Below are 27,353 nucleotides of genomic sequence, written 5' to 3'. Positions count from 1 at the left end.
CCTTTGCAGAGCGGGTCCCTGATTTCCGTGCCCCCTGTCCCCGCAGGGCAACGCCATCAGGACAGCCAAGTACAACCCGCTCACCTTCCTGCCCCTGAACCTCTACGAGCAGTTCCACCGCATGGCCAACGTCTACTTCGTCTTCGTCATCCTCCTCCAGGTGGGCAACTTGCCCACCTCGCCGCGTGCCCGGGCTCTGCCCACGCAGGGCTCTCTGCCGCTCAGGGCAGGGAATTGGGGCTGAAACGTTCCCCGGGGGCTTTTCCGTGGTGCTCGGTGTCTTGGAGGAACTTCCTGAGGGCTTGAACCCGTGCTCAGCGTGGTTAATTTAAATTAAAGCCTCCCAGGAGGACGTGGAGCTGCTGGAGCCAGGCCAGAGGAGGCCCCGGAGATGCTGCAAGGGCTGGAGCCCCTCTGCTCTGGAGCCAGGCTGGCAGAGCTGGGGCTGCTCACCTGCAGAGGAGAAGGCTCCAGGCAGAGCTCAGAGCCCCTGGCAGGGCCTGAAGGGGCTCCAGGAGAGCTGCAGAGGGACTGGGGACAAGGCCTGCAGGGACAGCACCCAGGGAATGGCTCCCAGTGCCAGAGGGCAGGGCTGGATGGGATCTTGGGCAGGAATTGTTCCCTGTGAGGGTGGGCAGCCCTGGCACAGGGTGCCCAGAGCAGCTGGGGCTGCCCCTGGATCCCTGGCAGTGCCCAAGGCCAGGCTGGACAGGGCTTGGAGTGACCTGGGACAGTGGAAGGTGTCCCTGCCATGGCAGGGGTGGCACTGGATGGGCTTTGAGGTCTCTCCCAACCCAAATCTTTCCTTGATTCTCTAAAATGGGTTTGGTTTGCATGGAGGTGAAGCTGAGATTGACCACACCAAAACAGAAATTCATCCCTCCGAAGTCAGAGACCTCGGAGCATTTCACACCTCAAAACCAGGTGAAAACCCAGCAAAAGAGGTGCCAGTAGCAGAGATGTTGATTTGGTGATCCTGAGATGGGTTCCTGCCACCCTCGGGCGCTGGCTCAGGAGCCAGGGGGTCACTCAGACACCTCAAGTGCCCCAAGGCGGGACAGGAGCTGTGTCAGTGCTGTAAAATCCTCGTTCTCCAGACTTTCCCCGAGATCTCCACGCTGCCCTGGTACACTCTGCTGTTCCCCCTGAGCTGCCTCCTCGTCATCCGGGGGCTGCGAGACCTCGTCGATGACATTGTGAGTGGGGGTGGCCCTGGGGACGTGGGCAGGGAGGGCCCTTTGCTGGGAGCTGGGCTGAGGAGCTCAGGGGCTGCTGCCGCCCCTCCGTCCTGAGGGATCACCCACTCCACCACATCCACGTGGTTTGATTTTCCCTTGGGAAAGATGTGACTCCCTGGCTGCTTCCCCTTGGGCTCCAAACCCTCATTTCTGTCACCTTTAATGCCGTGACCACGGGCTGGAGTGCCAGGTGGGTCCCCAGAAACACCTGGGGGGAACTCAGCCTCTTTATTCATCAGAACAAACCTTCCCACGGCTCAGAACGCAGCTCTGGAGGGAGGAGGGAGGTGGTGGCATCAGGGGGGCTGTTTTTGTGGGACATTGCCCACTGCCATGCCTTGGCCTCTCTGTGTGTCCCGTGCAGGGCCGTCACCGCAGTGACAGGAGCATCAACAGCCGGCCCTGTGAGATCCTGGCTGGGAGGAGGTGAGGGGCTCGGGGCTGTGTTTGCCACACCCAGGAACACCAGTGCTCCCGTGGAGCAGCTCCCGAGGGCTTTGGTGGGACTGTCCCAGGCTCTGCAAGCTCCCATCACCTCCCAAAACGTGCCACAGGTCCTCCTGGAGGATTGGTGACGTTCCAGGCATGGGCAGCAGGTTTAAAATGCCCCGGTTTGCTGAGGTGTGCTGGGGGAGGCTTTCCTTGGCCACAGAATTCCTCCGGGCCATCAGATCCAGCCCATGGAGCTGTGTCCCCTCCATGGAAGGATGAGCTTCTCCCAGCTGCGCTCAGGGGGCTGAGAGCCCCTGTCAGCTGTGGGGACAGGGACACGGATGTGACACACGGCTCCTGTGCCACCCTTAGAGGTGGCACAAGAACCTGGAGACCCAAATCCTGCAGGAATTCGGGACAGGCACGGCTGAAACACCCCCAGTCCCCAGTCCCACTGCTCTGCAGGGACACAAAGTTGTCCCCTGCCTCCCCCCAGGTTCTGCTGGCAGGAGTGGCGCGACATCTGCGTCGGGGACATCGTGCGTCTGCGCAAGGACAGCGTGGTCCCGGTGAGGGGTGGCCAGAGCTGGCTGTGCCCGGGGGGACAGTGGTGACCGGGGGCTCATCCAGCTGCTCTCCCCCTTTTCTGCTCCTCAAGGCTGACCTGCTCCTGCTGTGCAGCTCCGAGCCCAGCAGCCTGTGCTACGTGGAGACCGCTGACATTGATGGGTGAGGACAGGGACGGGGATGGGGACAGGGACAGGGACAGGGACAGGGACAGGGACAGGGACAGGGACGGGGACGGGGATGGGGACAGGGACAGAGATGGGGATGGGGACGGGGACAGAGACGGGGATGGGGACAGGGACAGGGATGGGGATGGGGACAGGGACAGGGATGGGGACGGGAACAGGGATGGGGACAGGGACAGGGATGGGGACGGGGACAGGGATGGGGACGGGGACAGGGACAGGGACGGGGACAGACAGGGACAGGGACAGGGATGGGGACAGGGACGGGGACAGGGACAGGGACGGGGACAGACAGGGACAGGGACAGGGACAGGGATGGGGACAGGGACAGGGACAGGGACAGGGACAGGGACGGGGACGGGGACGGGGACGGGGACGGGGATGGGGATGGGGATGGGGATGGGGATGGGGATGGGGATGGGGACAGGGACAGGGATGGGGACAGGGACAGGGACAGGGACAGGGACAGGGATGGGGACAGGGATGGGGACAGGGACCGCTCTGGCCATGGGAGTGATGCCTTAAGGAGCTGGAACAGAGGCTAGAGGGAGTTTAGAGGAATAAAGTGGATTTATTGCAGCGCCTTCCAAGGCCACACCCTGGCAGTGCCACAGCCACAGTCGTGGCTCTGCCCAGATGGCTCCAAGATGGGAGCAAAAAGGGCTTGGTCACGAGATCTCACATTGTTATAAGTTTTACTCTATTTGCATACAGGAGTTAACTGTCCAATTAACAACTTCAAATGATGATGTTTCATCCTCCTTGCCTGCCTGCCTGCCCTCCTCTTTTCACATTGTTTGTGCTTTGGGCCTGAAGTTTGGAGGGACTGTCCCTGAGTCTCCAGCTGGAATAGGATTGTTTTGTCTTCACCAGCCTGTGAAGAGATCCTTATATAAATTCTATATCCTATATGAATATCCTCTATATAGGATATATATAGAGAGGATATATATATATATATATATATATATATATATATATATATATAAAAATATATATCTATCCTATCTAAATCCTTAATATAAAGCTAAAAGCTGCACACCAAAACAGAACAGAAAAACCTAAACCCCAAGGTATCAGGGGGACAGGGCCAGAGACCCTGATCTTGGGGACCCCCCAGGGCACCCCAGAAACGCAGATTTAACCCACAAATTTTGAAAGTGGGAGTACAGAAGCTCTGCTGAGGGTTCTGCAGAGCACCTGGCACCTAAGGCTGGCGTCTCCATCTCCCAGCTCCCTCCCAGCCCATCCTCCCTGTGCAGGATGATTTAAGGGCAGGGTCCCTGGACCAGGGCTCTTCCTGCACGTGTGGCACAACAGGTCCTTCTCGGGCATGTCACTGCCACCACTTGTGTGATTAGCTGATAATTATGGCTGTCTCTGTCCCACGGGCCTGACAGGAGGATGAACAGCTCTGTCACCGCACAGGGTGGTTTGATTTTCCTTTCCCTGGCTCCTGATCACAGGGAAACCAACCTGAAGTTCAGACAGGCCCTTCTGGTCACCCACCAGGAGCTGCAAAGCGAGGAGAGCATGGCTGCCTTTGACGGTGAGTCTGCTGGCTGGGGGAGGACGTGGCCAATCCCACTGGGATGGGATGGATCCAGCCTTGGGAATTCTCTGCTCCCCATCAGTCCAGCAAGAGGCAGCCAAAGGTCTCGTGGGGAGGCACTTCCCATCACTCCTGTGGTGGATCCATCAGGGTTGGGCACCTTTCCCCACCCCTGGATCTTGATTTTCCCTCTGGAACCAAGCTCTTGGTGCCCAAACCTGAGCCCAGCCCCTGCTGCTCCTCCACAGGGAGCAGAACTCCCCTCTCCAAGGCCTTGGGGATGAACTGGGTTGTGTTTGTACCTTCTCCAGAGAGGTTCCTGCACTGCCCAACCTCCCAGCACCTCCCTTAGCCTCAACCTGAGCCATCCAAATGCTTCCTAGAGATGCCCTGACAAACCCTGGATCTCCCCAGGAGGCCCTGAGTGTTGGATTATTCTCAGCTTTTTACAGAGTCAGGGTAACTGAGAGGTGTTTGAAAAGATTTTATTCCATTATCAGCCTCAATGAAAGGTGAGACATAGGAGATGTAAAACTCTGTGCCATCCCACCAGAAGCCAACCTATTTCTTGGTTATAATACTTTATAAATTTAGGAAAAAAAATTTTTTTATAATTTTTCATTTTATGATACTTTATAACTTTTTCAGCCTGTTAGCTTTTGCCACGCAACGCTGCGAATACTTTTAACACTAATGCCCTATATTTTTACCATTATTTTTACCATTACAATACCATCATAAATTACCACTACCTGTATTTTTACCATTACCAACCCATTTCTCACACCCGAGCACCCCTCTCTGGGGGGGACTCGTGGGGCTGAGAGGGGAGCAAGGCTCTCCCTGGCCCCTGACCTGAAGGAACCCGTGGGTCTCGGGCTGTAAATCCCCCCGGCTAGCTTGGGATTTAGCCCGCAGGGATCCTACATGGACAAAGCAAAGGACGAGAAGCGCTCTTTCTCCACGTGGTTCTGATATCCTGTTTATTAGCTGGAAAGGGACATCTGCATCGTGGGGTTCCCAGGTGAAGAAGAGAGGGGAGAGTTCCAAACTCAAGGGACATTTATACCCGCGGAAGGCCACAGCCCAGGGGACACAGTGAGGAGGGGCGAAGGGAGGGGGCTTCAAGGGACAGATCACCTTACCAGGGGGTACCATGGGAAAAGTTCACCCAGTGCAGAACATCTAAACACCTATGTTATAGATACGATTGCCAATTTGATTTTATCAATAATTTGCCAGAGTCAAATTATGATATAAAAACAAAGTACAAAATTTATTTCGCGCAAATTGACAAAATTTCGGTAAGCCACGGATCGGACAGAGTCTAGCCCGGGAATAGACCCTGGGTGACACGCTGAGCAACTCCAAGCACTGGCAGCTTCGGAGTGCGGCGAGCACACCGAGCTTTCTCCATGTAGGTCTTTTTATCCCATTTTTCTTGCCGCGGGCTAGGAAGTCCATTGTTCTTTTCATAACCAAACAAGTCCCAAAGGTTTCTCCGGTCCAGTAGAATGGTATCTGATGGGAGGTGGTCCTGTCCTCGATGTCTTTGGGAATAATTCATCGACTTCTGGTCTTGTGCTAGACAGGATTAATCTTAACAGTACACAGTCACATCCCGAGAGAGATATCCTTATCATCACTCTGAATTCCGATACTCAGTTCTTACTGGAAATCTCTTTTGCAAACCGAGAGGTTTCCCAGAACTGGTTTAAAATTCTAAGCAGTGTGTTCCCTCCCTCCAGTCGGGGGGGATCCAGGTGTGCTGCTGATGGCGTAATTCCCTGTGTGGCTGCAATCGTGAAATTAACTGTTCCTGTTGTGTTTCACATGTAAATAGAGTCTATTGGTATGGTATGTATTGGTGTTTTGCTGCAGACTGACTTTTCTTGGGTATTTCCCTGAGAACATGTCTAGACGTAACTCTCCTTCTATCCCTTTTTACTTTAATATCTATCTACCTTATTTCATACTATTCTGAATCTATCCCTCTACTCTAATAAATATGAACTTTGACACTCATTCATAACACCTATACAGCGCATCACAACACTGACCTTTGCTGTGCCAGGGCGAGTGACGTGCGAGGAGCCCAACAGCCGCATGCACACCTTCACGGGCACCCTGCGCTGGCGGGGCCACACGCACGCCCTGGATGGCGACCGGATCCTGCTGCGGGGCTGCCGCGTCCGCAACACCGCCCTCTGCTACGGCTTGGTGCTCTACGCAGGCGAGTGGCCCTGCCCGGCCGGGAGGGGCAGGAATGCCCCGGCAGCACGGGGGTTTTAAGCTGCCCAAGCGTTTCCAGCACTGGCAGTGCCACTCCCAGCTGGCACAAGGTGGAGGAGCTGCCGCGGTGTGTCCTGGTGGTGCTGGGATCGCTGGTGGGAGGTGAGGTGGTACCAAACCTCTCCTCGTCCCGGGTTGTCCCCCAGCTGCACCAATATTTGGTCCAAAATATCTTGGGTTTAACATGTTCAGATAATCAGAGAATTCCAGAATGGTTTGGGTTGGGAGGGACCTGAAAGCCCATCCAGTGCCACCCCTGCCATGGCAGGGACACCTTCCACTGTCCCAGGCTGCTCCAAGCCCTGTCCAGCCTGGCCTTGGACACTGTCACTCATCCCAGATCCACCCACCCAGCTCAGGCCGTGGGGAGCTGTGGGGAGAGGGAGGGTGAGAGTTGCTGTGAGCATCACATTTTGGAGCCTGCAAGCACAGCTCCATGGAGGCAGGGTCTCCTCAGGGGAGGGAGGTGTCATCATGGAGGGAAGCAGCTCACTGACCTGCAGGTGAACCTTCTGGGGACTTGCATTTTGACTTTGGAAATGTTTCCTGCCCAGGGTTTGATTCCAAAATCATGAGGAACTCTGGGAAGATCAAGAGGAAGAAAACCAAGCTGGACCACCTGATGGACCGGCTGGTGATCGCGGTGGGTGTGGACAAACACCTCTGCCCTGCTCCTGGGGTGGCTCACAGGGCTCCTCACGAGACGTCTCTTGCTTGGGTGGTGCTGCTTTTCTTCATCTTGCAACATTTGCCCCAAAATGTCTTGGGTTTAACGTGTTCAGAGAATCCCAGAATGGTTTGGGTTGGGAGGGACCTTAAAGCCCATCCCATTCCACCCCTGCCATGGCAGAGACACCTTCAGGTTGCTCAAACCCTGTCCAGCCTGGCCTTGGGCACTGCCAGGGATCCAGGGGCAGCCCCAGCTGCTCTGGGCACCCTGTGCCAGGGCCTGCCCACCCTGCCAGGGAACAATTCCTGCCCAAGATCCCACCCAGCCCTGCCCTCTGGCACTGGGAGCCATTCCCTGGGTGCTGTCCCTGCAGGCCTTGTCCCCAGTCCCTCTGCAGCTCTCCTGGAGCCCCTTCAGGCCCTGCCAGGGGCTCTGAGCTCTGCCTGGAGCCTTCTAGAGAAGATTCTGGTGGGCTCTGTGATCCTGGGGCTTTCTCATCTTGGGACCTTCTCATGCTGGTTTCCCACTCCAGATCTTCCTGCTGCTGTTGGTGACGTCCCTGGGCCTCGCTGTGGCCTCTGGGTTCTGGGCCAGGACGTTCCAGGAGAAGCACAGCTACCTGGCTGCCCTCTACCAGCACACGAGCCCTGCCCAGCAGGCCTTCCTCAACTTCTGGGGCTTCACCATCCTCCTGAGCATCATCATCCCCATGTCCATGTACATAACGTAAGGACCACGCAGCTTGGCAGGGGTCAGGGCCCAGCACCCACCCCTGCCCTCACCCCTCCCCTGGAACTTGGGTCAGGGCCCCAAAATGCAGGTCCAGGTGTGGCCCAGATGGATGAGCTGTGTGTCCTACAAACACCAAGGGTGTGCTTTGAGACCTTCCCGAGGCAAAAGCAGAACAGGGATGTGAGCCCCGGGCATCCCTGGAGGGGACTTGGGACAAGGGATAGAGGGACAGGATACAGGGAATGGCTTCCACTGCCAGAGGGCAGGGCTGGATGGGATACTGGGAATCGTGGGCAGGCTGAGGATGGCTCTGGGGAAGGTGCAGCTCCCTGGGAGGAGGATCTGAGATATTCCTGGGCTTCCTATGGACAGCAGCAGGGATTGGGAGGAGAAGAGCACAGCTGCTCTGTGCAGCCACAATCATAATTTATGCTGGAAAAAGCTGTTTCCAAACTTTTGGGCCCTGCACTGGACCTCCAGATCTGTGAATTTGGTCAGCAAAGGCCACAATTCCTGAGGGGACCAGTGGGTGATGAAAACCCTCTGGCCTCCCCCAAGCCCAGAGCAGTGGGATCACGATGGAGATGTCCACCCGCCTTTCCTTCCCGTCTCAGGTCCCCAGCACCCCATGGCTGTGAGGAACACCACCTCCTTCTCCCTCCTGTTCTCTCCTCCTGCACTCCCTAGGTTTGAATTCATCTACCTGGTGAACAGCTGTTTCATTAACTGGGATCTGGAGATGTATTATGGTGCCAAGGACATCCCAGCCGAGGCCAGGAGCACCAGCCTCAGCGACCAGCTGGGCCAGATCCAGTACATCTTCTCAGACAAGACAGGCACCCTGACCCAGAACGTCATGAGCTTCAAGAAATGCTGTGTCAACGGGACCATCTATGGTAACCCGGGCTGGGATTGGTTTGTAGGGGCTCAGATGAACCTGGAGCTGGTTCTTTCCACCCCTCCCGAGTGGCTGGGACAGGGGGATTGGTGTTGGTAGGAATTCTCCTTGTCCTCATCCTCCACGTTTTTGGGGCTTTGCAGGTGCAGCATTTATTACTGTGTCTGGGTTTGAACAGACAGGTGTCTGCTAAGGAAGGCAGGATCTTCCCCTGAAATGGAAAATGTAAACCCCTCCCTCTGAATTATTATAATTCTGAAATTAAGGGGCTCTCAGGCAAAGATATGGGAATAGGAATAGCAGTTCTTTACTAGGAAAATTAAAAATACAAATGCAATAGTACAAAAAAGAAAACAAACACAGCCAGAGTCAGAGCAGGCCCTGGCACGCTGTGTGTCAGGGTGGTGGCAGCAGTGCCATTCCATGGTGGCTCAGCCCTCCTGCAGGGCCAGCTGTGCTTCTGCTGGAGCAGGGATCCTGCACAAGGGGGGAGTTTTCCTCTGGAGCTCCAGGGCTGCTGGAGATGGGCCTGGAATTCCTCTGGGAATGCAGGGCAGGAGAAAGCTGCTCCTCTGGGAATGCAGGGCAGGAGAAAGCTGCTCCTCTGGGAATGCAGGAGCAAAGGCTGCTGTGCTGTTCCCAAAGCTCAGATTGTATCCAGGTGGGAATGCTTGGCTCCTGCCCTGGGCAGAGCATCTCCCCATGGATGATGGAATTTGATCAGCCATGCAGGGACCCTCAGTGGCCATGGACAGCAGAGATCTCCTGGAGGGAGGGTTGGCTGTGGGAGAGATAAAGAAAACTGCCCCATGGACAGAGAGAACTGCCCCAGCTCTGACAGGTGGGAACAGAATACACACCCCCACTAACATCTCCCAACCCAAGACAATTGCTGTTGTTTTTAATGAAGGAATGGGATTATTTTTGGGTTAAGAATTATTTATTGCTTAGATAAATATTAGGTTTAGAGGTTGTGAGATTTTAAAGGAGTAAGTAGTTGGTAATAGTTTAAGGTAGTTATGAGTTTTTTGTTATAAGATAATATATAATTTTTAATAGTCATTATTAGGTTTATTTGGGTTTCTTTTTGCTCTTTTTATTTAATTTTTTTGTATTGGGGATACTTTTGTTTATTGGGTTCTTGTTATGTTTATATATTTTTGTTATAATTTTTCATTTTTAGTTTATTTAATATAATTGTATTTTTAGTTTTTATATCAATTTTAAATTATTTTATTAACACAGTTTTTATTATAGGATAATATATAATTTTTTAATTTAATAGATAGTTGTAAGGTTTATTCTGTTTTCTAAATTTATTATTTTTATTTAATTTTATTGTGTCTTGGATATTTTTGTTTAATAGGTTTTTGTTATATATTTATATATTTTTTTTATTATAATTTAAAAATTTTTACTTTATTTTATATAATTATATTTTTATATTTTTGTTTTATTTATTTAAGGAATATTTTTATTTATAATTGTAGAAATATATGTTTCTGATTTTTTAATTTAATGTTTGTGTATTTTTTATATTAATTTAAGTGTTTTTTAAGGTTGTAGATGAATTTTTTTCAATTTGCTGAAGTTTTTATTTTTTATTTTATTATAAAATTATCATTGTTCTTAAGCTGTTCCATTAGACTGAATATATATAATTACTGTTTGCTTTCTTTTTTTATTATTTTATTTGTCTATTTGAGGATTTTTGGGTTTTTAACCTTTTTTGCACATTTAAAAATTCATTCTTTTTAATGATTCTGCTTGTTTTTCCCCATAATGCCTCGAAAATTGCCAAGTCCTTCCTCTTCTTGTTGCTGCCCCTTCTCCAGCTCTTGGCTCACTTTGGGAGCCACCATGATGCTTAATTAATGAGCAGGCAGGCCCAGGCTTTAGCATGAAGCCCTGTTTCCCTGAGATAAATGTCATGTGCTTGAGACAAAGGGACAGTGAGAAAAGCAAAAAGGAAGGCAAAAAAAAAAAAAACCCTGGCAAAGCTTTTAGGCAGGAATAAACCAAATTTTCCCTGCCTGGTGTAGCACATCCCACCCCTGTGGAGCAGCATCGCCCTCATCCCTGCAGGCCCCGGCCAAATGCAGAATCTCCCAGGAAATGCAGCTGAAAGGAGACCTGCATTTTTAACATTAAAATCATGGTGAAAATCTGAACAAAAAGCCAAAAAAGTGAGGATATCTCAACTTGAGATATCCCAGTGCAGTCCAGCCCTGAGCAGATGCTCGGGTTTTTGGTTTTTTACTGTTTTTTTTGGCCAGCAGGAGCAGGAGTCCCTCCAGAGAAGCTGCTCAAAGCCCCCTGCCAGCCCTCTATTAACAGGATTATTTTTATTTTGGCAGGTCCAGGCACAGGCCATGAGAACAAACAGCCACGGGTGAGTAAGCTCCTCTCCCACGTGCCATGGGGCTGTCACTGGTGCCACTGGTGCCACTGGTGCCACCAGGGACAGCCTGGTGCTGAGGAGCTCAGCTGGCTCCCGACAGAGTCCAGGCTCAGAGGAGCCTGGTGAGTTTGTCATTCAGGACAGGGGAACTGGGGTGATGAAATGATGCAGTTCTGATTTTTAGGGTTTTCTCACTCCCGGCTGTTTTACGCTCACCCCCTTGGTGTGGGCAGCGCAGAGCTGGGCTCAGCCCCTGGCCTGGCTCTGTGCCCTGGGGGTCTCACACTGCCAGGGAGGGGAAGGACACCCTAGAAAATGTCTGGGTTTGACAAGACAGGTGTCTGCTAAGGAAGGCAGGATCTTCCCCTGAAATGGAAAATGTAAACTCCCTCCCTCTGAATTATTATAATTCTGAAATTAAGGGGCTCTCAGGCAAAGATATGGGAGCAGGAATAACAGTTCTTCATTAGGGAAGAAAATAAAAATACAAATGCAGTAATACAAAACAACCCTGTCAGGGTCAGAGCAGGCCCTGACCCCCTGTGTGTCAGGGTGGTGGCAGCAGGGCCATTCCATGGTGGCTCAGCCCTCCTGCAGGCCCAGCTGTGCTTCTGCTGGAGCAGGGATCCTGCACAAGGCTGGAGTTTTCCTCTGGAGCTCCAGGGCTGCTGGAGATGGGCCTGGAATTCCTCTGGGAATGCAGGGCAGGAGAAAGCTGCTCCTCTGGGAATGCAGGGCAGGAGAAAGCTGCTCCTCTGGGAATGCAGGGCAGAAGAAAGCTGCTCCTCTGGGAATGCAGTGGCAAAGGCTGCTGTGCTGTTCCAGGCTCAGATTGGATCCAGGTGGGAATGCTTGGCTCCTGCCCTGGGCAGAGCATCTCCCCATGGATGATGGAATTTGATCAGCCATGCAGGGACCCTCAGTGGCCATGGACAGCAGAGATCTCCTGGAGGGAGGGTTGGCTGTGGGAGAGATAAAGAAAACTGCCCCATGGACAGAATAACAGAACTAGCAGAACTGCTCCACAGATAGGAATAGAATACACATCCCCATTTCCAGCCTAAGACAGAAGGACACCAGAGTGCCACTGTGTCACATCCTGGTGCTCCTGGGGACACAGATACCCTGTGCTCAGTCCCACTGGGTTCCTGCATCCTGCCTGTGCCTCCTGCAGGGCTTGGGGCTGAGCCAGGAGCACCGCGGGGAGCAGAAGTCGGATGTTTGCGATGTGACGCTGCTGGAAGCCGCCCGGAGGGACAAGGACCCGGTGCTGAGGGAGTTCCTGAGGCTGCTGGCCCTCTGCCACACCGTCATGGTGGAGGACAGGGGCGGTGGGTTTGAGCTGCTCCTTGGGCCTGGGGGGTCCTGGTGGGGTTTGGCACCGCCCAGCAAAGCTCAGCTGCAGGTGGGAGAGCCCATGGGTGGCTCATGCCACTGTCCCTGTGCCATGGATTTGTATTTGGGGGAGCTTTAGAGCCCATGGGTTGGAATAGAAGCACAAGGGGGATGACCCTGTCTGGGGCAACGAGCAAAAGGGGTCATAGAATCCCAGAATGGTTGAGGTGGGAGTGACCTCAAAACTCATCCAGTGCCATCCCTGCCATGGCAGGGACACCTTGCACTGTGCCAGGCTGCTCCAAGCCCTGTCCAGCCTGGCCTTGGGCACTGCCAGGGATCCAGGGGCAGCCCCAGCTGCTCTGGGCACCCTGTGCCAGGGCCTGCCCACCCTGCCAGGGAACAATTCCTGCCCAAGATCCCATCCAGCCCTGCCCTCTGGCACTGGGAGCCATTCCCTGGGTGCTGTCCCTGCAGGCCTTGTCCCCAGTCCCTCTCCAGATGAGACAAGCAGGACTGGGCTCCCCCAGCCTGGCAGCTCAGGCTCAGGGTGTCACAGCTGGGCAAGAACAAGGCCCTGCAGCTGTCCCAGTGGGGTTTGTTGGGAGTCTCTGTGTGTGATCCTCCTCCTCTCCTGCAGACCAGCTGGTGTACCAGGCAGCTTCTCCTGATGAGGAAGCACTGGTGTGGGCAGCCAGGAACTTGGGCTACGTCTTCCTGGCCCGGACTCAGGACTCCATCACCATCAGGGAGCTGGGCAGGACCAGGACGTACGAGGTGCTGGCCATGCTGGACTTCAACAGCGACCGCAAGAGGATGTCTGTCCTGGGTGAGCGGGGTGGGCTGGGCTGTCCCAGGTCCCTTCTGTGCTCAGCCCCACAAAGGATGGCACTGGCATGGCTGCAGGTGGCCACGGCTCCTAAGGGTCATCCTGGTCGTCCCTGTGGATTTGGTCACCTTGGTCAAGGCAGCCAAGAAGGGTTTGAGCAGCCAAGAGAGAGGAAGTAAATCCAGGGCTCAGAGGAGTTGTGTGAGGAACTGACAGTCCCCGATTCTGCCCCGTGGTGGTGCAGATCTGGGGATACTCCTGTGCTTCCCATGGCCACAGAAGGAAAAGCACCAGCGAGCCTCTGGTGCCTTCTGGGGGCCAGCGGGGGCCAGCGTGGCCACCGTGCAGGGACAGTGATGAATGGGAGCCATCTCTGAGGGGACCTAAGGTGTCCTCCCCTCCCTGGCAGTGCGAGACCCCCAGGGCACCATCCGGCTCTACACCAAGGGTGCTGACACGGTCATCCTGGAGAGGCTGCGCAGCCGAGGGCCCACGGAGACCCTCACCGAGAGGGCTCTGGATGTGAGTGCCACCCCAGCCCGGGGTGACAGCAGTGCTCTGCCTCCTGCTGGCTTTGGGCTGGCTGTCCTGCAGTCTGTGTCCTGCTGCTCTTCCTCCCTCTGCCTTAGGGACTTTGGTTCTGCCTTCTGCTCTAGGAGCCTCACGTGCATGTGGGACAGGGGGTGAGAGGGCATGGAATCCACCTCCGGTGTTCTGCATGGACCAGCTGCATCCAGGGATGCTCATGGGGATGCTCTAGGGTGAGGGAAGGGAGTCGGAGCCTGGAGAGAGACACCCGGGTCCTGGAGTGTCTCTGGCTCTGCCCATGGCTGGCCTGGGGTGATGCCCTGGTCCTGTGAGAGTCTCCTGGTCCTCTGTATCTCCATTGAGGGTCTGTGTACAAATCACAAACAGGACGGGACTGCTGGGGAACACTTCTCAAGCTGTTGTATTTTCCAGCATCACTCTCATTACATGGTTATGACACTCTCATTCCCATGGTTAATGGGAAGATGCCAGCAGCTCACATCCCCAGCAACAAAGAACTCAGTGTTACAACTCACTTTAAAAGTTTTTTGACCAATCCCACAAAGCAAAAGCACATTGACAGTACTCTATTCAATCACTATAAGCACACGTACCTTTGGTTAAAACAATGCTTGCTCATTTCAAACACAATAACTGCTTGTAAGCCTTAAAACACAATGCACAGAGCTCCATTATTAAGCTTAGAACTAATATCTCATTAATTATATCCTAATCCTAATATCTCGCTGGTTACACTTTTCTGCAGCTCAGCGAGTTATTCTAGACAAGCATTGTTCTATTTGTCCTTACTTTCTACTTTTTGTATAATGTCCCACAATCTCCTGGGGAGGGAGGAGAGTCCTGATGTCTGCTCCCTGCAGCGCTTTGCAGAGGAGACGCTGAGGACGCTGTGCGTGGCCAGCAGGGAGGTGAGCGAGGCCGAGTTCCGCGCCTGGAGCCGGAGGCACCGCGAGGCCGCGGTGCTGCTGCAGGACCGTGCCCAGGAGCTGGACAGGCTCTACGAGGAGATGGAGCAGAACCTGCAGGTGGGACGGGGCTGGGTCAGGAGGAGCTCTCTGTGCCCCAGAGGGCAGGCATGGGGGGCTTGGCTCTCCAGAATGAGGAGGTGAAGTGTCCAACCCAACACCCGTTCCCTGAGGGGAGGACAGGTGGAGACTTCCCCGAGGGGTGACTTTGTGATATGCCAGTGGACACTGGGGTGTCAAGTTGTAGATGTCAGGTTGTGTCTACCCCCAGCAAGGGCTGCTGGTTGGGTGCAGGGGTGATTCCCACCTCTGTGTCCTGCCCTGCCCCGTTCTGTGACACCCAGTCACCCCCCTGCAGCTGCTCGGGGCCACAGCCATCGAGGACAAGCTGCAAGATGGAGTCCCCGAGACCATCCAGCTGCTGAAACTGGGCAACATCAAAGTGTGGGTGCTGACAGGAGACAAACAAGGTCAGTGGAGGCACCCCCAGACCCCCCCAACAAAGCTGAGCTTCTCCCCTAACCAGGAGCAGAGAGGAGAGGGACCACTGGGGGTGGGCAGGAACTGGTCCTGCTGGTCCCTTTACTCTCCAGTACCAGCACATCCCACCCGCCAGGGGAAACTGAGGCAGGGGAAGGAGCTGCTGCCCACCAAGGGCTCTCCAAGCTGGGGGCTGCCCTGGGCTGGGGGGCAGCACCATGGACCACTGAGAGCTGGGCGTTGCAGAGACCGCGATGAACATCGGCTACGCCTGCAGGCTGCTGACAGACGACATGGAGATCCTGGAGGAGAAGGAGGTCAGGTGAGGAATTGTCCCCTCCTGGCTCAGGACATTGCTGTCCCTGCTGAGGACACACCAGGGCAGAGGAACTGGGGCAGGGTGGGCAGAGCTCAGCTCAACCAGAGGAGCTTCTCCTTCCCTGTGCCAGCCTGGATGTCCATGGGCTTCATCTGGTGCTTTTCCAGCACCATCTGGTGCTTTTTTTCATCTGGGCTTTTCCCCAGCCTGGGGACAGGCCTCCTCAGCTGTTTCTTCTCCCATCCCATGCTCCTTCTTGGCAGGCTTTGCCCAGAAAGGGTTTAAGCTTCTCTCCAGCCTCTAAACCAGGCTGATTTCTGATATGAGTGAACCTCCTCTTTGTTCCTCCCGTTCCCACCACAGTCCCATCTCCCTAGCTTTGAGACGACCAAGGCCTCGCCAGCATTCCCAGTGTCCCCAGCTCATGTCCAACTCCCCCTTCCTCCCACAGTGAGATCCTCCAGGCTTACTGGGAGAGCAACAACAACCTCAGTGGCCCTGGAGATGCCCCGTGCAGCCGCCGCCTCTCCCAGCAGCGCCCAGAGACTCTGTGCCACAAGAGAGCTGTCATCATCAGTGGGGACTTCCTGGTAAGGTGGCACCTGGATGCTGTTCTCTGCTCCCTGCCTGATGCTTGTCCTGCCCTGGTGTTATCGGGGTCCTGGGTGGCACCAGCACGGGCAGGACGTGGTGCTCCTCCTGCCCAAAAGGTGGGAAAAGCCCATTTGGGGCTGGGGATGAAGGGTGGAGAGGAGAACAACCTTGCACTGAGCATTTGGTGTTGGGGGGCTTTGGCCAAAGCTGCCCAGTGCTCTGGGGTGACACGGGCTGGGTGGTGATCACAAGCTCTCGTGGTCACACTGGGACATACTGGGCTCATGGTCACAGCACCCGCTCTGTGATGAGCCTGGGGACAACCAGAGTCACTCTTTTGGGGCATTTAAGAGCATTGCTGAGGAGCTGAGGGCTCTGAGGGCTATGGGTGAGGTCCCAGCCACATGTGCTCTCCCCCAAGGACAAAATCCTGCACACAGGAGAGGTGCTGAAGGAGAAGAAGGGGTGGCCGTGGCGGTGGCTGTGCTGTGGCAGGGCCGAGGCCTCGCAGGACCAGGGAGGTCTGGTGGAGAAGGCCTTTGTGGACCTGGCCACCAGCTGCCAGGCCGTGATCTGCTGCAGGGTGACCCCCAAGCAGAAAGCCCTGATGGTGCAGCTGGTGAAGAAGCACAAGAAGGCCGTCACCTTGGCCATTGGGGACGGGGCCAACGATGTCAACATGATCAAAAGTGAGGCTTGGGCAGGGGGAGGTCGGGGTTCTGTTGGTGTGTCCCAATGGTCATGGTGGTGCCCCATTTGTCATCTCCACCACCTCACCCTCCCCCTTGGGGTGAGGAACTGGGAGGGGAAGCCCCAAACCTGTTCCCCACATTGCTGTGCTGGGAGGGGAGTGAGAGGCACAGGACAGGGGCCAGCCCGAGACAAGTGCAGGGTGGCCCACGTGCTTTTGGCATCTGGGATGAACCTTGATGAACCTTCAAACCCCAGTGTGGGCAGCTGGCAGAGCCATCCCTGCTCCTCCCAGCAGCCCTGACACGTGGCTGTGCCCTCACACCACGCCTGGAATATCCAGGACATGAGACAGAGAGGGCTTGTTCCCTTTGTCACTCCTGGATTCACATTCCTGGGGACAGCCTATGGGGACATCAAGCCCTCAGCTCCCCCCAAACCTCCCCGTGTGCGTTTGCCGCCCGCAGCCGCGGACATCGGGGTGGGCATCAGCGGGCTGGAGGGGCTGCAGGCCGTGCAGTGCAGTGACTACGCCCTGGCCCAGTTCTCCTTCCTGCAGCGCCTGCTCCTGGTGCACGGCCGCTGGAACTACCTGCGCATCTGCAAGTTCCTCCGCTACTTCTTCTACAAGACCTTCGCTGGCCTCCTGGCCCAAGTGTGGTTCGCTTTCCACAGCGGATTCACGGCCCAGGTGAGGGGTGCGGGGGTCACGTCCATCCTGTGGAGTCTCTGCACCAGAGTTACGAGCCCCCTGCTCAGCATCCCCCGCAGGGATCGTGCCTGGGGCTGCCCGGAGGATGCGTGTCCACGTCACCACCTTGGTCCCCTTTTCTCCCTCACCATGTCCAAATTCTGACTGAGGCACAACTGGTTATCTGCTTTTTACCTGGATGGACTGGGAAAGCATCCCAGGGAAACTCAGGATCTCCCTGTGTGTTGTAGTTGAGACAGAGACAATACAAAGCAACACTCTCCATTTTCAGAAGGCTTTGAACCTGTTTCTATTGTAGCATGCATGGTTTTTATACAGCCTTACAAGACTCATAAGTTTACACTTGGTCAGGAAAGACCAACAAAGTGCTTATTGGAGTAGGCAGTTGCAGGTTTCACTTATTTCTCCTTCTTTCTTTCTTGGTTTCTTGTCAATGACCTTGGTAGAAAATTCTTTCAGGAGTAAACATGGATCCTCTCATCAAACTTCTCTCTGGCTCACAGAAGTGGCTGTGAAACCTCTTCCACACTTGTGAGCTGTACTTCAGTCTCACAGAGATGCAGGATCCCATGTGCACTAAGCTGGTTTCCTCCAAAACAGGAGCTTTGGTCCCAAGGGCCATCCTCAAGTGTGACTTGACCAGCAACACGTGGAGCTCCAGCTCCATCTCTGTCTGCATCCTGACCCTACAGACAATGCGGGGCTGATGCAGGGGATGGGGCAAGTCCAAGGGGATTTCCATGTTTGGATCTCAGTGTCCTGGGGCCTGGACATCCTTTGTGGGTCTTTCCAAAGCACCTCCAAGCTCACAGCTTCTCCCTGTTCCCTTCTAGCCTCTGTATGAGGGCTGGTTCCTTGCACTCTACAATATTTTCTACACTGCCTACCCTGTGCTGTCCGTGGGCCTTTTGGAGCAGGTACGGCTTCCCTGGGCTCACCCAGCCCTGTGCCACCCTGGGCAGCTGGGAGCCAGCCCAGCAGCCACTGCCCCCCTCTCCACAGCCCTTGGTGCCAGCACACGGCATTGGCAGCTCAGGGGGCATTGGAGCTCACCCTCAGCCCTGGGGTGCCTGTCCCCAGTCCTCCCAGAGCCACAGGGCAGAGGAACCCACTGCAGCTCTCCCAGAGGGTGTGTGGGGTGGGGCAGACCCATCCTGCTCCCCCAATCCCTGCATCCCCTCTGGGATCCTCTCCCTCCCCCAATCCCTCCCTGCCCCAATCCCTGCATCCCCTCTGGGATGCTCTCCCTGCCCCAATCCCTGCATCCCCTCTGGGATTCCCTCCCTCCCTCCCCCAATCCCTCCCTGCCCCAATCCCTGCATCCCCTCTGGGATGCTCTCCCTGCCCCAATCCCTGCATCCCCTCTGGGATCCTCTCCCTCCCCCAGTCCTTCCCTGCCCCAGTCCCTTCATCCCCTCTGGGATCCCCTCCCTCCCCCAATCCCTGCATCCCCTCTGGGATGCTCTCCCAGCAGGATGTGAGTGCCAAGAAGAGCCTGGAGTTCCCTGAGCTCTACGTGGTCGGGCAGCAGGACGAGCTCTTCAATTACCGTGTTTTTGGTGTCACCCTCCTGCACGGGGTGGGCACCTCCCTCATCAGCTTCTACATCACGCTCTGGGCCTTTGAGGACCACGTTGGCACCAAGGTCGTGGGGGACTATGAGTCCTTCTCTGTCACAGTGGCCCTGTCAGCATTGCTGTCGGTCCTCGTGGAGGTGAGCACTGATCTGCTCTTGCTCATCGTGCCCCACAGCAGATCTTTAGGGTTCCTGGGCTCTGGCACTATCCCCAGTGGCTTTATGGCTGGGGGATGATCTCCCCAGGAAGGGGGAGGGATTTGGACAAAACAGCTGACAGGAAGAGGGTCACCACTGCCCTCATGAACTGCATGCTCTGTCCCCACAGATTGTCCTGGACACTCAGTACTGGACAGTGTTGTCCTTCCTGATGGTCACAGCCAGCCTGCTCCTCTTCTGCCTCTTCTCCTTCCTGACCCAAACTGTTGATGCCTACAGGATAGCTCCTGCCATCTTCCGCTTCCCAGGTGAGGTGCCCTGGGGATTCCCACTTCCCTTCCCTGGCCTTGGTGCTAGGAGCTGTTTCCCACCCTGCAGATCATCTCCTCATTCTTGACCTGCTGTCTTGACTTCTAACTCCACTTTAGGTGCCATTTCCTCTTTAGAGCCCTCAGCACCTCCCTGGCTGGGGGCCTGTCCCCCAGCACTGGTTCCCTGTTCCCTCTCCACCTTCCCTACCCAAACATCACACCGTTGTTGACAGATGCCAGCTGGAACGCCCTGACCGACCCCTTTGTCCTGCTGGTGGTCCTGCTGTCCCTGGTGGTCAACACCCTCCCCTCGCTCACCGTCCACGCCATCCGTGCCATCCTGGGCAGGGCCACCACCCAGCAGGTGAGGGCTGGGGGCACTGGCAGGGCAGGTCCTGCTTCCCACCAGTGTCTGGGACTGGTGATGGCAAGGGGAGGTTCCCCAGGGAAGCCTGGACTGTCGTGCAGGGACATGTCACCTCTCCTTGGTGGTCCCACTCGTGGTGGTCCTTCATGACGCCAGCACCAGCTCTGACTCCAGGGGCCTCTCCCAAAATTGCTCCATGGCCCACCTGGGGGTCTGGGCCAAGACACCTGACCCAGCTCTTGGAGAGGATCTGCTTTTGGTTGCAGTAAGGAATTGTCCTCCAGGAACCCCCAGGAGAGTCTGGGATCTGGTGCAGGTCCTGGTGCCACCCCAGCCTTGGTGGAGCTCACCCCCACCAGGGCTGTGGGTTGTACCTTCAAAAGAGTCCAGGTGGAAGCAGGGGTTGAGACTGTGCTCCAGAGCTCTGTGAGCTTTGCAGCCCCCTGGGAGAGTCCCCACATCCCCATCCCATCATGGAAAAGGAGATCGAGGTGGAGCTGGGATCCCAACCCTGTCCTGGTGGGGATGCCTTGTGAAGGCTGACCTAGAACAGAGGCCAGACAGAGCTAAAGGGTGAAGCTGGGATTTATTAGGAGGCCTCAATGAATCCACCTTGGGCAGCACAAGAGCCCAGCCAGGGCTGCACCCCAGGTGAACCCAAAATGGTCACAAAATGCACGACTGGCCACGGGGTCTCTCCCTTGGATCAGTTCTGCTCCATTTGCATCTTGCAGTTCATTGTCCAATTCCAGCTCCAGCCCATGCAGTCCCATCCTTGTTGTTTTTCTCTCTTCATTCCACGTTGTTTGTGCTCTTGGGCTGAGATTTGGATCATTTTTCCTTGGTCCCCAGCTGGAGCAGGAATTGTTTTGTCTCCCTGCTCTGGGCAGAGAGCTCAGCATCCCATAATATGAAGTCCAGACCCACAGACTAAAGCAGCACAGAATGTGAAAAATAGAAAAGCTCAAACCTGAGGTATCACTGGGGGGTGTCCCTGTGCCTACCGTGTGTCCCACCTTGGGCTGAGGGCTTGCCTGGGAGGTGTCCACAGCCTGTGTGGGAGCAGGGGCTGACACTGTGCTCCAGAGCTCCACTGGCTCTGCAGATCCCCTGGAGAATCCCCTCATCCCTCATCCTCATGAAAAATCAGGTCATTGCAGAGCTGGGAGCCAAGCCATGCCCTGGTGGAAGTGCCTCCATGCTCCCTTTGTTGCCTCAGGTTTGAGCTTTTCTATTTTTCACATTCTGTGCTGCTTCAGTGGGTGGGTCTGGGCTTCACATGAGGGGATGCTGAGCTCTCTGCACAGAGCAGGGACACAAAACAATTCCTGCTCCAGCTGGGGACCAAGGACAAATGATCCAAATCTCAGCCCAAGAGCAGAAACAGCGTGGAATGAAGAGAGGAAAACAAGGATGGGACTGCATGGGCTGGAGCTGGAATTGGACAATGAACTGCAAGATGCAAATGGAGCAGAACTGATCCAAGGGAGAGACCCCGTGAGCGCTCGTGCATTTTGTGGCCATTTTGGGTTCACCTGGGGTGCAGCCCTGGCTGGGCTCTTGTGCTGCCCAAGGTGGATCCATCGAGGCCTCCTAATAAATCCCTGCTTTAGCTCTGTCTGGCCTCTGTTCTAGGTCAGCCTTCACAAGGCATCACCACATTCATGTCCCCCCTTGGGCTGAGGGCTCTCCCGGGCTCTCCCCAGCCCTGATCTCTGTGTGTCCTTGCAGAAGATCCATCTGAAGGCCAGGCGGGCCCCGGAGCCCCCGGTGGAGCTGCGCTCCCACGTCCCCCGCGGCTCCTTCCGCCGCTCCAGCTACGCCTTCTCCCACCAGGAGGGCTACGCCGGCCTCATCACCCGCGGGGACAGTCTGCGTGCCAGGGCCACCCAGGCCAGTGCCCCACGTGCCCTGCGCCCCCAGGGGACCCCGGCCGTGCCCTCCGTGCGCTGCCCCTCGGCGTAGGGCCAGGGCAGGAGCAGCAGGGGCACACCTGGCTGGTCCCTCCTGCCAGGGGCCACCTTCAATCTTATCTGCTGGCTTTGCAGAGGGGCTGGCCCAGCCTGGGGGCTCCTGCTGCGGCACCGTGACCCCCACGCTGGGAGCACATGGCTTTGCAGAGCTGTACAGCTGTGACAGCCACTGCCACTGCCACCAGGCTCGCTGAGCACTGCCACCAGGCTCCCTGATCTCTGCCACCAGGCTCACTGAGCACTGCCACCAGGCTCCCTGATCTCTGCCACCAGGCTCGCTGCCTGCTGCCACCAGGCTCGCTGCCCACGGTCACCAGGCTCCTTGATTGGTGCCACCAGGCTCGCTGCCTGCTGCCACCAGGCTCCCTGATCTCTGTCACCAGGCTCCTTGATTGGTGCCACCAGGCTCTCTGCCCGCTGCCACCAGGCTCGCCCTTGCCTGTGACCCCCTGGCTGGCAGCCCAGTCCCCTTCGCTCTTCCCAGCCCTCGGAGCCTCTGGTGTGAGGCTGATCCCAGCCCAGGCTGCACCCACAAAGGCAGTGGTGCCGACCCAGACTCATTAACCCAGCTCTGACTAATTAACTGCCCCAATGGAGAGCAGCAGGGGGGGTGCAGCCCCTCACCCCTGCTCGTTCCCACCCCCAGGGGACTGAGCTGCAGTCGCTGCAGAAAGAACCTTGTTTTGTGTTCTCCACCAAGGGCTGGGGTCAATCCTGTGGCTTTTCTGCCAGGTCATACAGTGCTGGAGTGGTTTGGGTAGTGTTGGATTATGGTTTTTTTTTGATTTAGAGATGAGGTAACTGAGAGACATTTTAAAAACTTTTATTCTATTTTTAGTCTCATGAGAAGAATGAGACAATACAGATGTTATAATTTATGCTATCACAATCAGAAGCTATCTGTTAATTACAATATATTAAAAGCATTTTTGGTTTATCAGCTTTTGCGACACTATGTTGTAAAATGCTTTAAAGCAAATCATCTAAATTACTCCTCATGGGTCTTATCACAATGCATCTTTCATAGTCCTATTTCTTTGAAGTATCTAGTCTTGTTTTTAAGGCCATCCTTTGAAACTTGTTTCTAGTTCTATTTTTCTCTCAACAATGCCTGTCCTATTCCATGGCATTTCTAGTCAGCGTTTCTTATCTCAAGGTTTGCATACAGGTGCCTGCTGTTTTCTACAAATTTATTTCCCACGTTGTGGGACCTTAAAGCTCACCTCATTCCAGCCTCTGCCATGGGCAGCGTCACCTCCACCAGCCCAGGTGGCTCAGACTCGAGCAGTGTGACTTTAAAATATCTCCTAATTTCTGGAGAGGCAGCCAGGTATGATTGATTGATTGATTGATTGGTTGGTTGGGTTTTCTTCTCCAGCCAGACCAGCCTGGCTCCTGCAGCCTCCTTGTCACTCCCCACCACTCCCAGCTCCTGCCTTTGCTGTCCCTGCACAAGGGGCAGTGTCCTCTGTGTGCCCTGCCCCATCTCCACACCCCTCCCCAGGTCTGGTGTCCCCACCTTTGGGGACAGCTTATGCTCACAGGCTCTGCAAGGTCCCAGAAAGCACTTCTGGGAGGATGTGGAGATGTTCTGCCTGGGCACAGGGGACACGTCCCACAGAGCCAGGGCCACCAGCAGTGGCTGCTGGAGAAGTTGTGTGTGAACAACTGACTGGTGACTGGGTCACCCTTTTTATGGGTTTTGGTTTTTAATTAAAAGGACTTTTTAGCTTTTCTCTCCTCTCCTGGAAACCTCTGCTGTGCCACAAAGGGTGAAAGCAGCACTGAAAGGTCCCGTGGTCCCTCTGTCCGTGCCAGCAGTGCTCATGCCATGGCAAAAGGCACAGTAGGAGAAGAAATCTGGGTAAAAAGATGCACAATTGAATCCTCCACGGGGGCTTGGCCCTGCCTGCAGCACACGCGGCTCCACGGGTTTGTTTAACAAGTGCTTTGGCCTCATCTGCACCGGCTTTGTGAGAATTAAAGTGTTTCCCTTGGGTTCTGGCCAGAAGGGATCGGATGGTGCCAAGAAATAAAAATCTTTCCTCTGGGAAAGCTCTCACTGCTGCAACTGCCAGGTGGAAAAGAGGGGGAGGAACTTTCCCCAGCGCCCCGGGCATGATCCCTGAACCTCCCAGGCCAGGGTTGAGAGAGGAGTGAGGTGGTGAAAGGGGGCAGGGGAGGGGAGTGACCCCCTCACCACCACAGGACACCACACACGTCAGGGTGAATGACTAGAAAATAATTTATTGAAGAAACAGAAAGCTGCAGAAATACAACACAGTCATGACCAGTAGAGGATGAACAAATAGAGATTAATTTTTTTCTCTCTTTTAAAACCTGTTGACAGGCTGGAGTTAAGTTTCCTGATAACTTCCCCTGCGTGAGTCATTGCAAAGAACAAGGAACAAACTCCAGAGCACACAGCACAGTTTGGATAAAGTGCCTGACACATAAGACTCTTTTTTATTTTATTTTTTTTCTTTTTTAACGTTTGTAAATAGCTTAAACAAATATAGTTGCAAGACACAGAGGAGTAACAATTGCATTTCGCTGTAGAACAAAACTTATCCCATGAGAGTAACAATGAAGCAGCAGCAAAAAAAAATTAAATTAATTTAATTAGAAGGAAAAAGTCATTTAAAAACTCAGAGATGTGGCCCTCAGACTGCATGGGACGAGGACGAGCCTCACCTATTGCTATACAGAAAAATGAGCAATGTTTTCTGGAGGAGGCTGGGCTGGCAGAGCCGAGGCTGTGGGATCTCCCTGGCCAGGCTGGATTCTGTCTGACTCCTTTGTTTCCTTTAGAGATCAAAGGGAAAACATACAAAGAAACCAAACCAAACCAAACCCAAATTTTGTTCTTTGCATTTTTAATTTCCTCTCTTTAAAAGCGCCAGACAAAGATGTGGGAGGAAGTGGGTTCCTTGTGGCAGCTCCTGCAGGTCCAGCCCCACGGCTGGGTGTCCTCTGAGACAAGGGAAAGGAGCCAGCTCCGTGCTGGGGACACGCGGTGGTGACAGGGACAGGCAGACGGGGCAGTGACAACCCCGGGGTGAGGTACAGAGGAGCTCCAAGTCTTCCCCACCCAGACTGGAGATGTTCAGCAAAAAGGGTGACTGGTGAATTTTTGACAAAGCCATTTCTCTCACTCTGTGCTGGTGTCCTGCCTGCCCAGCCGATGGTACAGCAGGGAAAGCTTGGCTCTGAGTGGGGTAAGAATGTTTAGAACCGACCCCAGGAGCCTCCTGCTTTCCTGGCAGGATGAGCACGGCGCTGCCCCACGGCCAGCGGTGGGGTTTCAAAGTATAAAAGCCATCGTTGGAAAACTTCACTCCAGGGAGAACTGGAGTGGCTGGGGGCATCAGAGGTCACGGAATGACCCAAATCCCTGAAAACTCCCACAGTTCAAGCAAGAGACACTGGCCAGGATGAACCAGTAGGTTCCAGTGGGAGATGCCAGGTCTCCTCCTCTTCCTCACTGCCCTGCATCACCCTCAGAGGGGTTCCCAGGGCCCCGTTTTCACTCCTGCTCCCCACAGCAAAAAAAATGCCCTTTAGGTGCAACCCTGGTCAAGAGAATTGTCTTTAGGACAGAGCTTGGATTGTCATTACCTGCAGGGGAAAAAAAATCTTTGGTATCGTGGCAAGTTGCTCCTGAAGGCATTTTGGTTGTTGTGGGCAGCAGGCACGGCCAGGTCTAGGGTGGGGTCAGCTGAGCCAGAGTCCTGGTGGGCCAAAGGACAGGGAAGAGGGCTCAGATCTTGGCTTCTCCAGGGTCTCCCGAGCCATCACTCCCAGGATGGAATCCAGCTGGTCTCTGTAAGCTCCAAGGACTTGTGACTGGGGTTGTGTCCAAACCTGGTCGATCTTCTTGCAGTTGTAATTGCAGTCTTGGCCATCAAGCTTCTCATGGTGAAAACGGTCTTGGAGGAGGAAATGGGGCGTGGTGGGGATGCTGGGCTCTCCAGAGGACAGGAGGCTGGTCAGCAGATGAGTGGGGCTGCGGGAACCAACATCATCTCCTCCTCAAGCCAGGTCCTTGGTCTGTGGGTCTTCCACCACCACCTGGTGCTGAGCATCTCGGTGCTGGCAGCAGACAAAGGCTGCAGACTGAAAAACCTTCCTTGGCTTTTGGGGGCCACTTTGGCGGGGCCTGAAGGAGCTGAGATCTTTTTCCTCATGGTGAGCTGAGCTTTGGGTCCACCTTGAGTGGTGAAGAGGCTGGGAAGAGCTGAGGAAGCAGCAGTTTCAGGGAAATGCTCTGGGAATGGCACCACTGCCTCCTCCAGGTCCCTGTCACCCTCCTGGCCTCCAAAGACGTGGCTTCTCAATGCTGCTCTGCTCCTGTCTGCAAGAGGAGGAGGAGCAGGAGGAGGAAGGAGCTGCTCAGGGGTGGACTCTGGGAATTTCAGTGAGCTCCAAAGCCCTTCCAAAGTGCCCTGAGGCCATCTGGTGGGTTGGGATCCTCCAGGGGCTCTTCCACTGCCTGGACTCTTCTTCTTCCACCAGGGCAGTGTCTTTGCACAGAGTGAGAGCCAGGCTGGTGGCACAGGAAAGCCTGGCAGGGACAGAGTGCTGGCTGTGCCTCTGACCCAAACCACATTCCTGAGGACAAAGGCCCCAGAAATGGGTCTCCCCAGCCCATGCCTGCTCCAGCTGGGCCTTGATGCAGCAGCATCTTCAGCACCTCTTTCTGTGCAGGGCAAGGGCAGAGGCAGGGCTGTGAGGCCATCCCAAGGATGGGGATTTAGGAGCATCACCTGGAGAGGTCTCACCCTGAGGGGGGTTTTGGGGTGCCCAGGGCAGTTTCCCTTGTCTCAGAGGACACGAGGAGCCCCATGGCTTTGCCAGCTCAGGTGGTGGCAGCTGATTGTCTCTCCTCCTCTTGGCTGCACTTGGGATTTGACCCACAGAGCTGGAAAAGCAAAAAAAAAAAAAACCCCAAACCAACAATTCCCCCCAAACAAACAGAAAACAAAGCAGAGTGAGGAACCAGACCTCAGGGAGAGGCAGGAGGGAGGGGTGGGCACGGCGGGGTCCCGTGTCCCAGATTCCCTTACCCTGTTTGCTGGGCATGGGGCCAGGCTGCGCCCCCCGCCCTGCCCGGGGGTCCCCGAGCAGCCCCCGCCTGCCCCCACGGCTGCCAAGGGATTTTCAGGGCGAGGAAAGGAACAAAAGAGGCGAAGGAAGAAACCGAGGGGGTAAATGATGACTTTCCCGTGGGTGTGAGTTGGAACAGAACCATGATCCATGCAGAGAAATCTTCATCAACCAAAAACTCGTGGACAAAAAAAGCACAGTTTGTCCCCTCCCGCTCCCACCCGACCACCCTTCCCCCAATAATTATTACATTACTTCAAGAAAGAGTATATTTTTTCATGCATAAATCAAATTCTCATCTTGTCTTTTTTTTTCTTTTTTTTTTGGTCTTCTTTAAATTACATTTGAACACAGAACACATATAATAAATACTCTCATACGACATGACTCAGAGAAAAGTAACACATCTGAACGCAAAGGT

The 27,353-nt window shown here is 54.8% G+C and overlaps 1 protein-coding gene across 5 annotated transcripts; it reads left to right on the top strand.

Annotated features, from left to right (window-relative positions):
* ATP8B3 (ATPase phospholipid transporting 8B3) lies at nt 1-27,334 on the top strand. 5 transcript variants are annotated; one of them, XM_038164041.1, is made up of 25 exons: nt 4-160; nt 1,098-1,196; nt 1,603-1,664; nt 2,167-2,239; nt 2,329-2,399; nt 3,889-3,971; nt 6,049-6,207; nt 6,821-6,909; nt 7,469-7,662; nt 8,356-8,564; nt 10,924-10,958; nt 12,142-12,298; nt 12,943-13,131; nt 13,541-13,653; nt 14,541-14,705; nt 15,004-15,115; nt 15,372-15,447; nt 15,896-16,034; nt 16,460-16,727; nt 17,196-17,419; nt 18,274-18,357; nt 18,915-19,154; nt 19,345-19,483; nt 19,720-19,850; nt 21,585-21,960. In XM_038164041.1, exons 1-25 carry the CDS (start codon nt 122-124, stop codon nt 21,816-21,818), a joined length of 3,384 nt encoding a protein of 1,127 aa, XP_038019969.1. In that variant the 5' UTR covers nt 4-121; the 3' UTR covers nt 21,819-21,960. The 5 variants fall into 5 exon arrangements, with proteins under 5 accessions (XP_038019970.1, XP_038019969.1, XP_038019968.1 ...); XM_038164040.1 differs by having other exon boundaries at nt 18,912-19,154; XM_038164044.1 differs by lacking the exon at nt 21,585-21,960 and adding an exon at nt 27,287-27,334 and having other exon boundaries at nt 15-160; nt 18,912-19,154.
* The last annotated feature ends 19 nt before the right edge of the window (nt 27,335-27,353 follow it).

This window comes from Motacilla alba, chromosome 28 (genome assembly GCF_015832195.1).
Source record: "Motacilla alba alba isolate MOTALB_02 chromosome 28, Motacilla_alba_V1.0_pri, whole genome shotgun sequence".
Lineage (NCBI taxonomy): Eukaryota > Metazoa > Chordata > Aves > Passeriformes > Motacillidae > Motacilla > Motacilla alba.
This window is presented reverse-complemented; position numbering and strand designations above follow the sequence as displayed.

Coding starts and splice junctions, on each gene's coding strand:
- ATP8B3 (XM_038164040.1), top strand. CDS start 122: ATGGCCAACGTCTACTTCGTCTTCGTCATCCTCCTCCAG. Junction 10,959..12,141: donor ATGAGAACAAACAGCCACGG/GTGAGTAAGCTC, acceptor TGCCTCCTGCAG/GGCTTGGGGCTGAGCCAGGA. Junction 12,299..12,942: donor CATGGTGGAGGACAGGGGCG/GTGGGTTTGAGC, acceptor CCTCTCCTGCAG/ACCAGCTGGTGTACCAGGCA.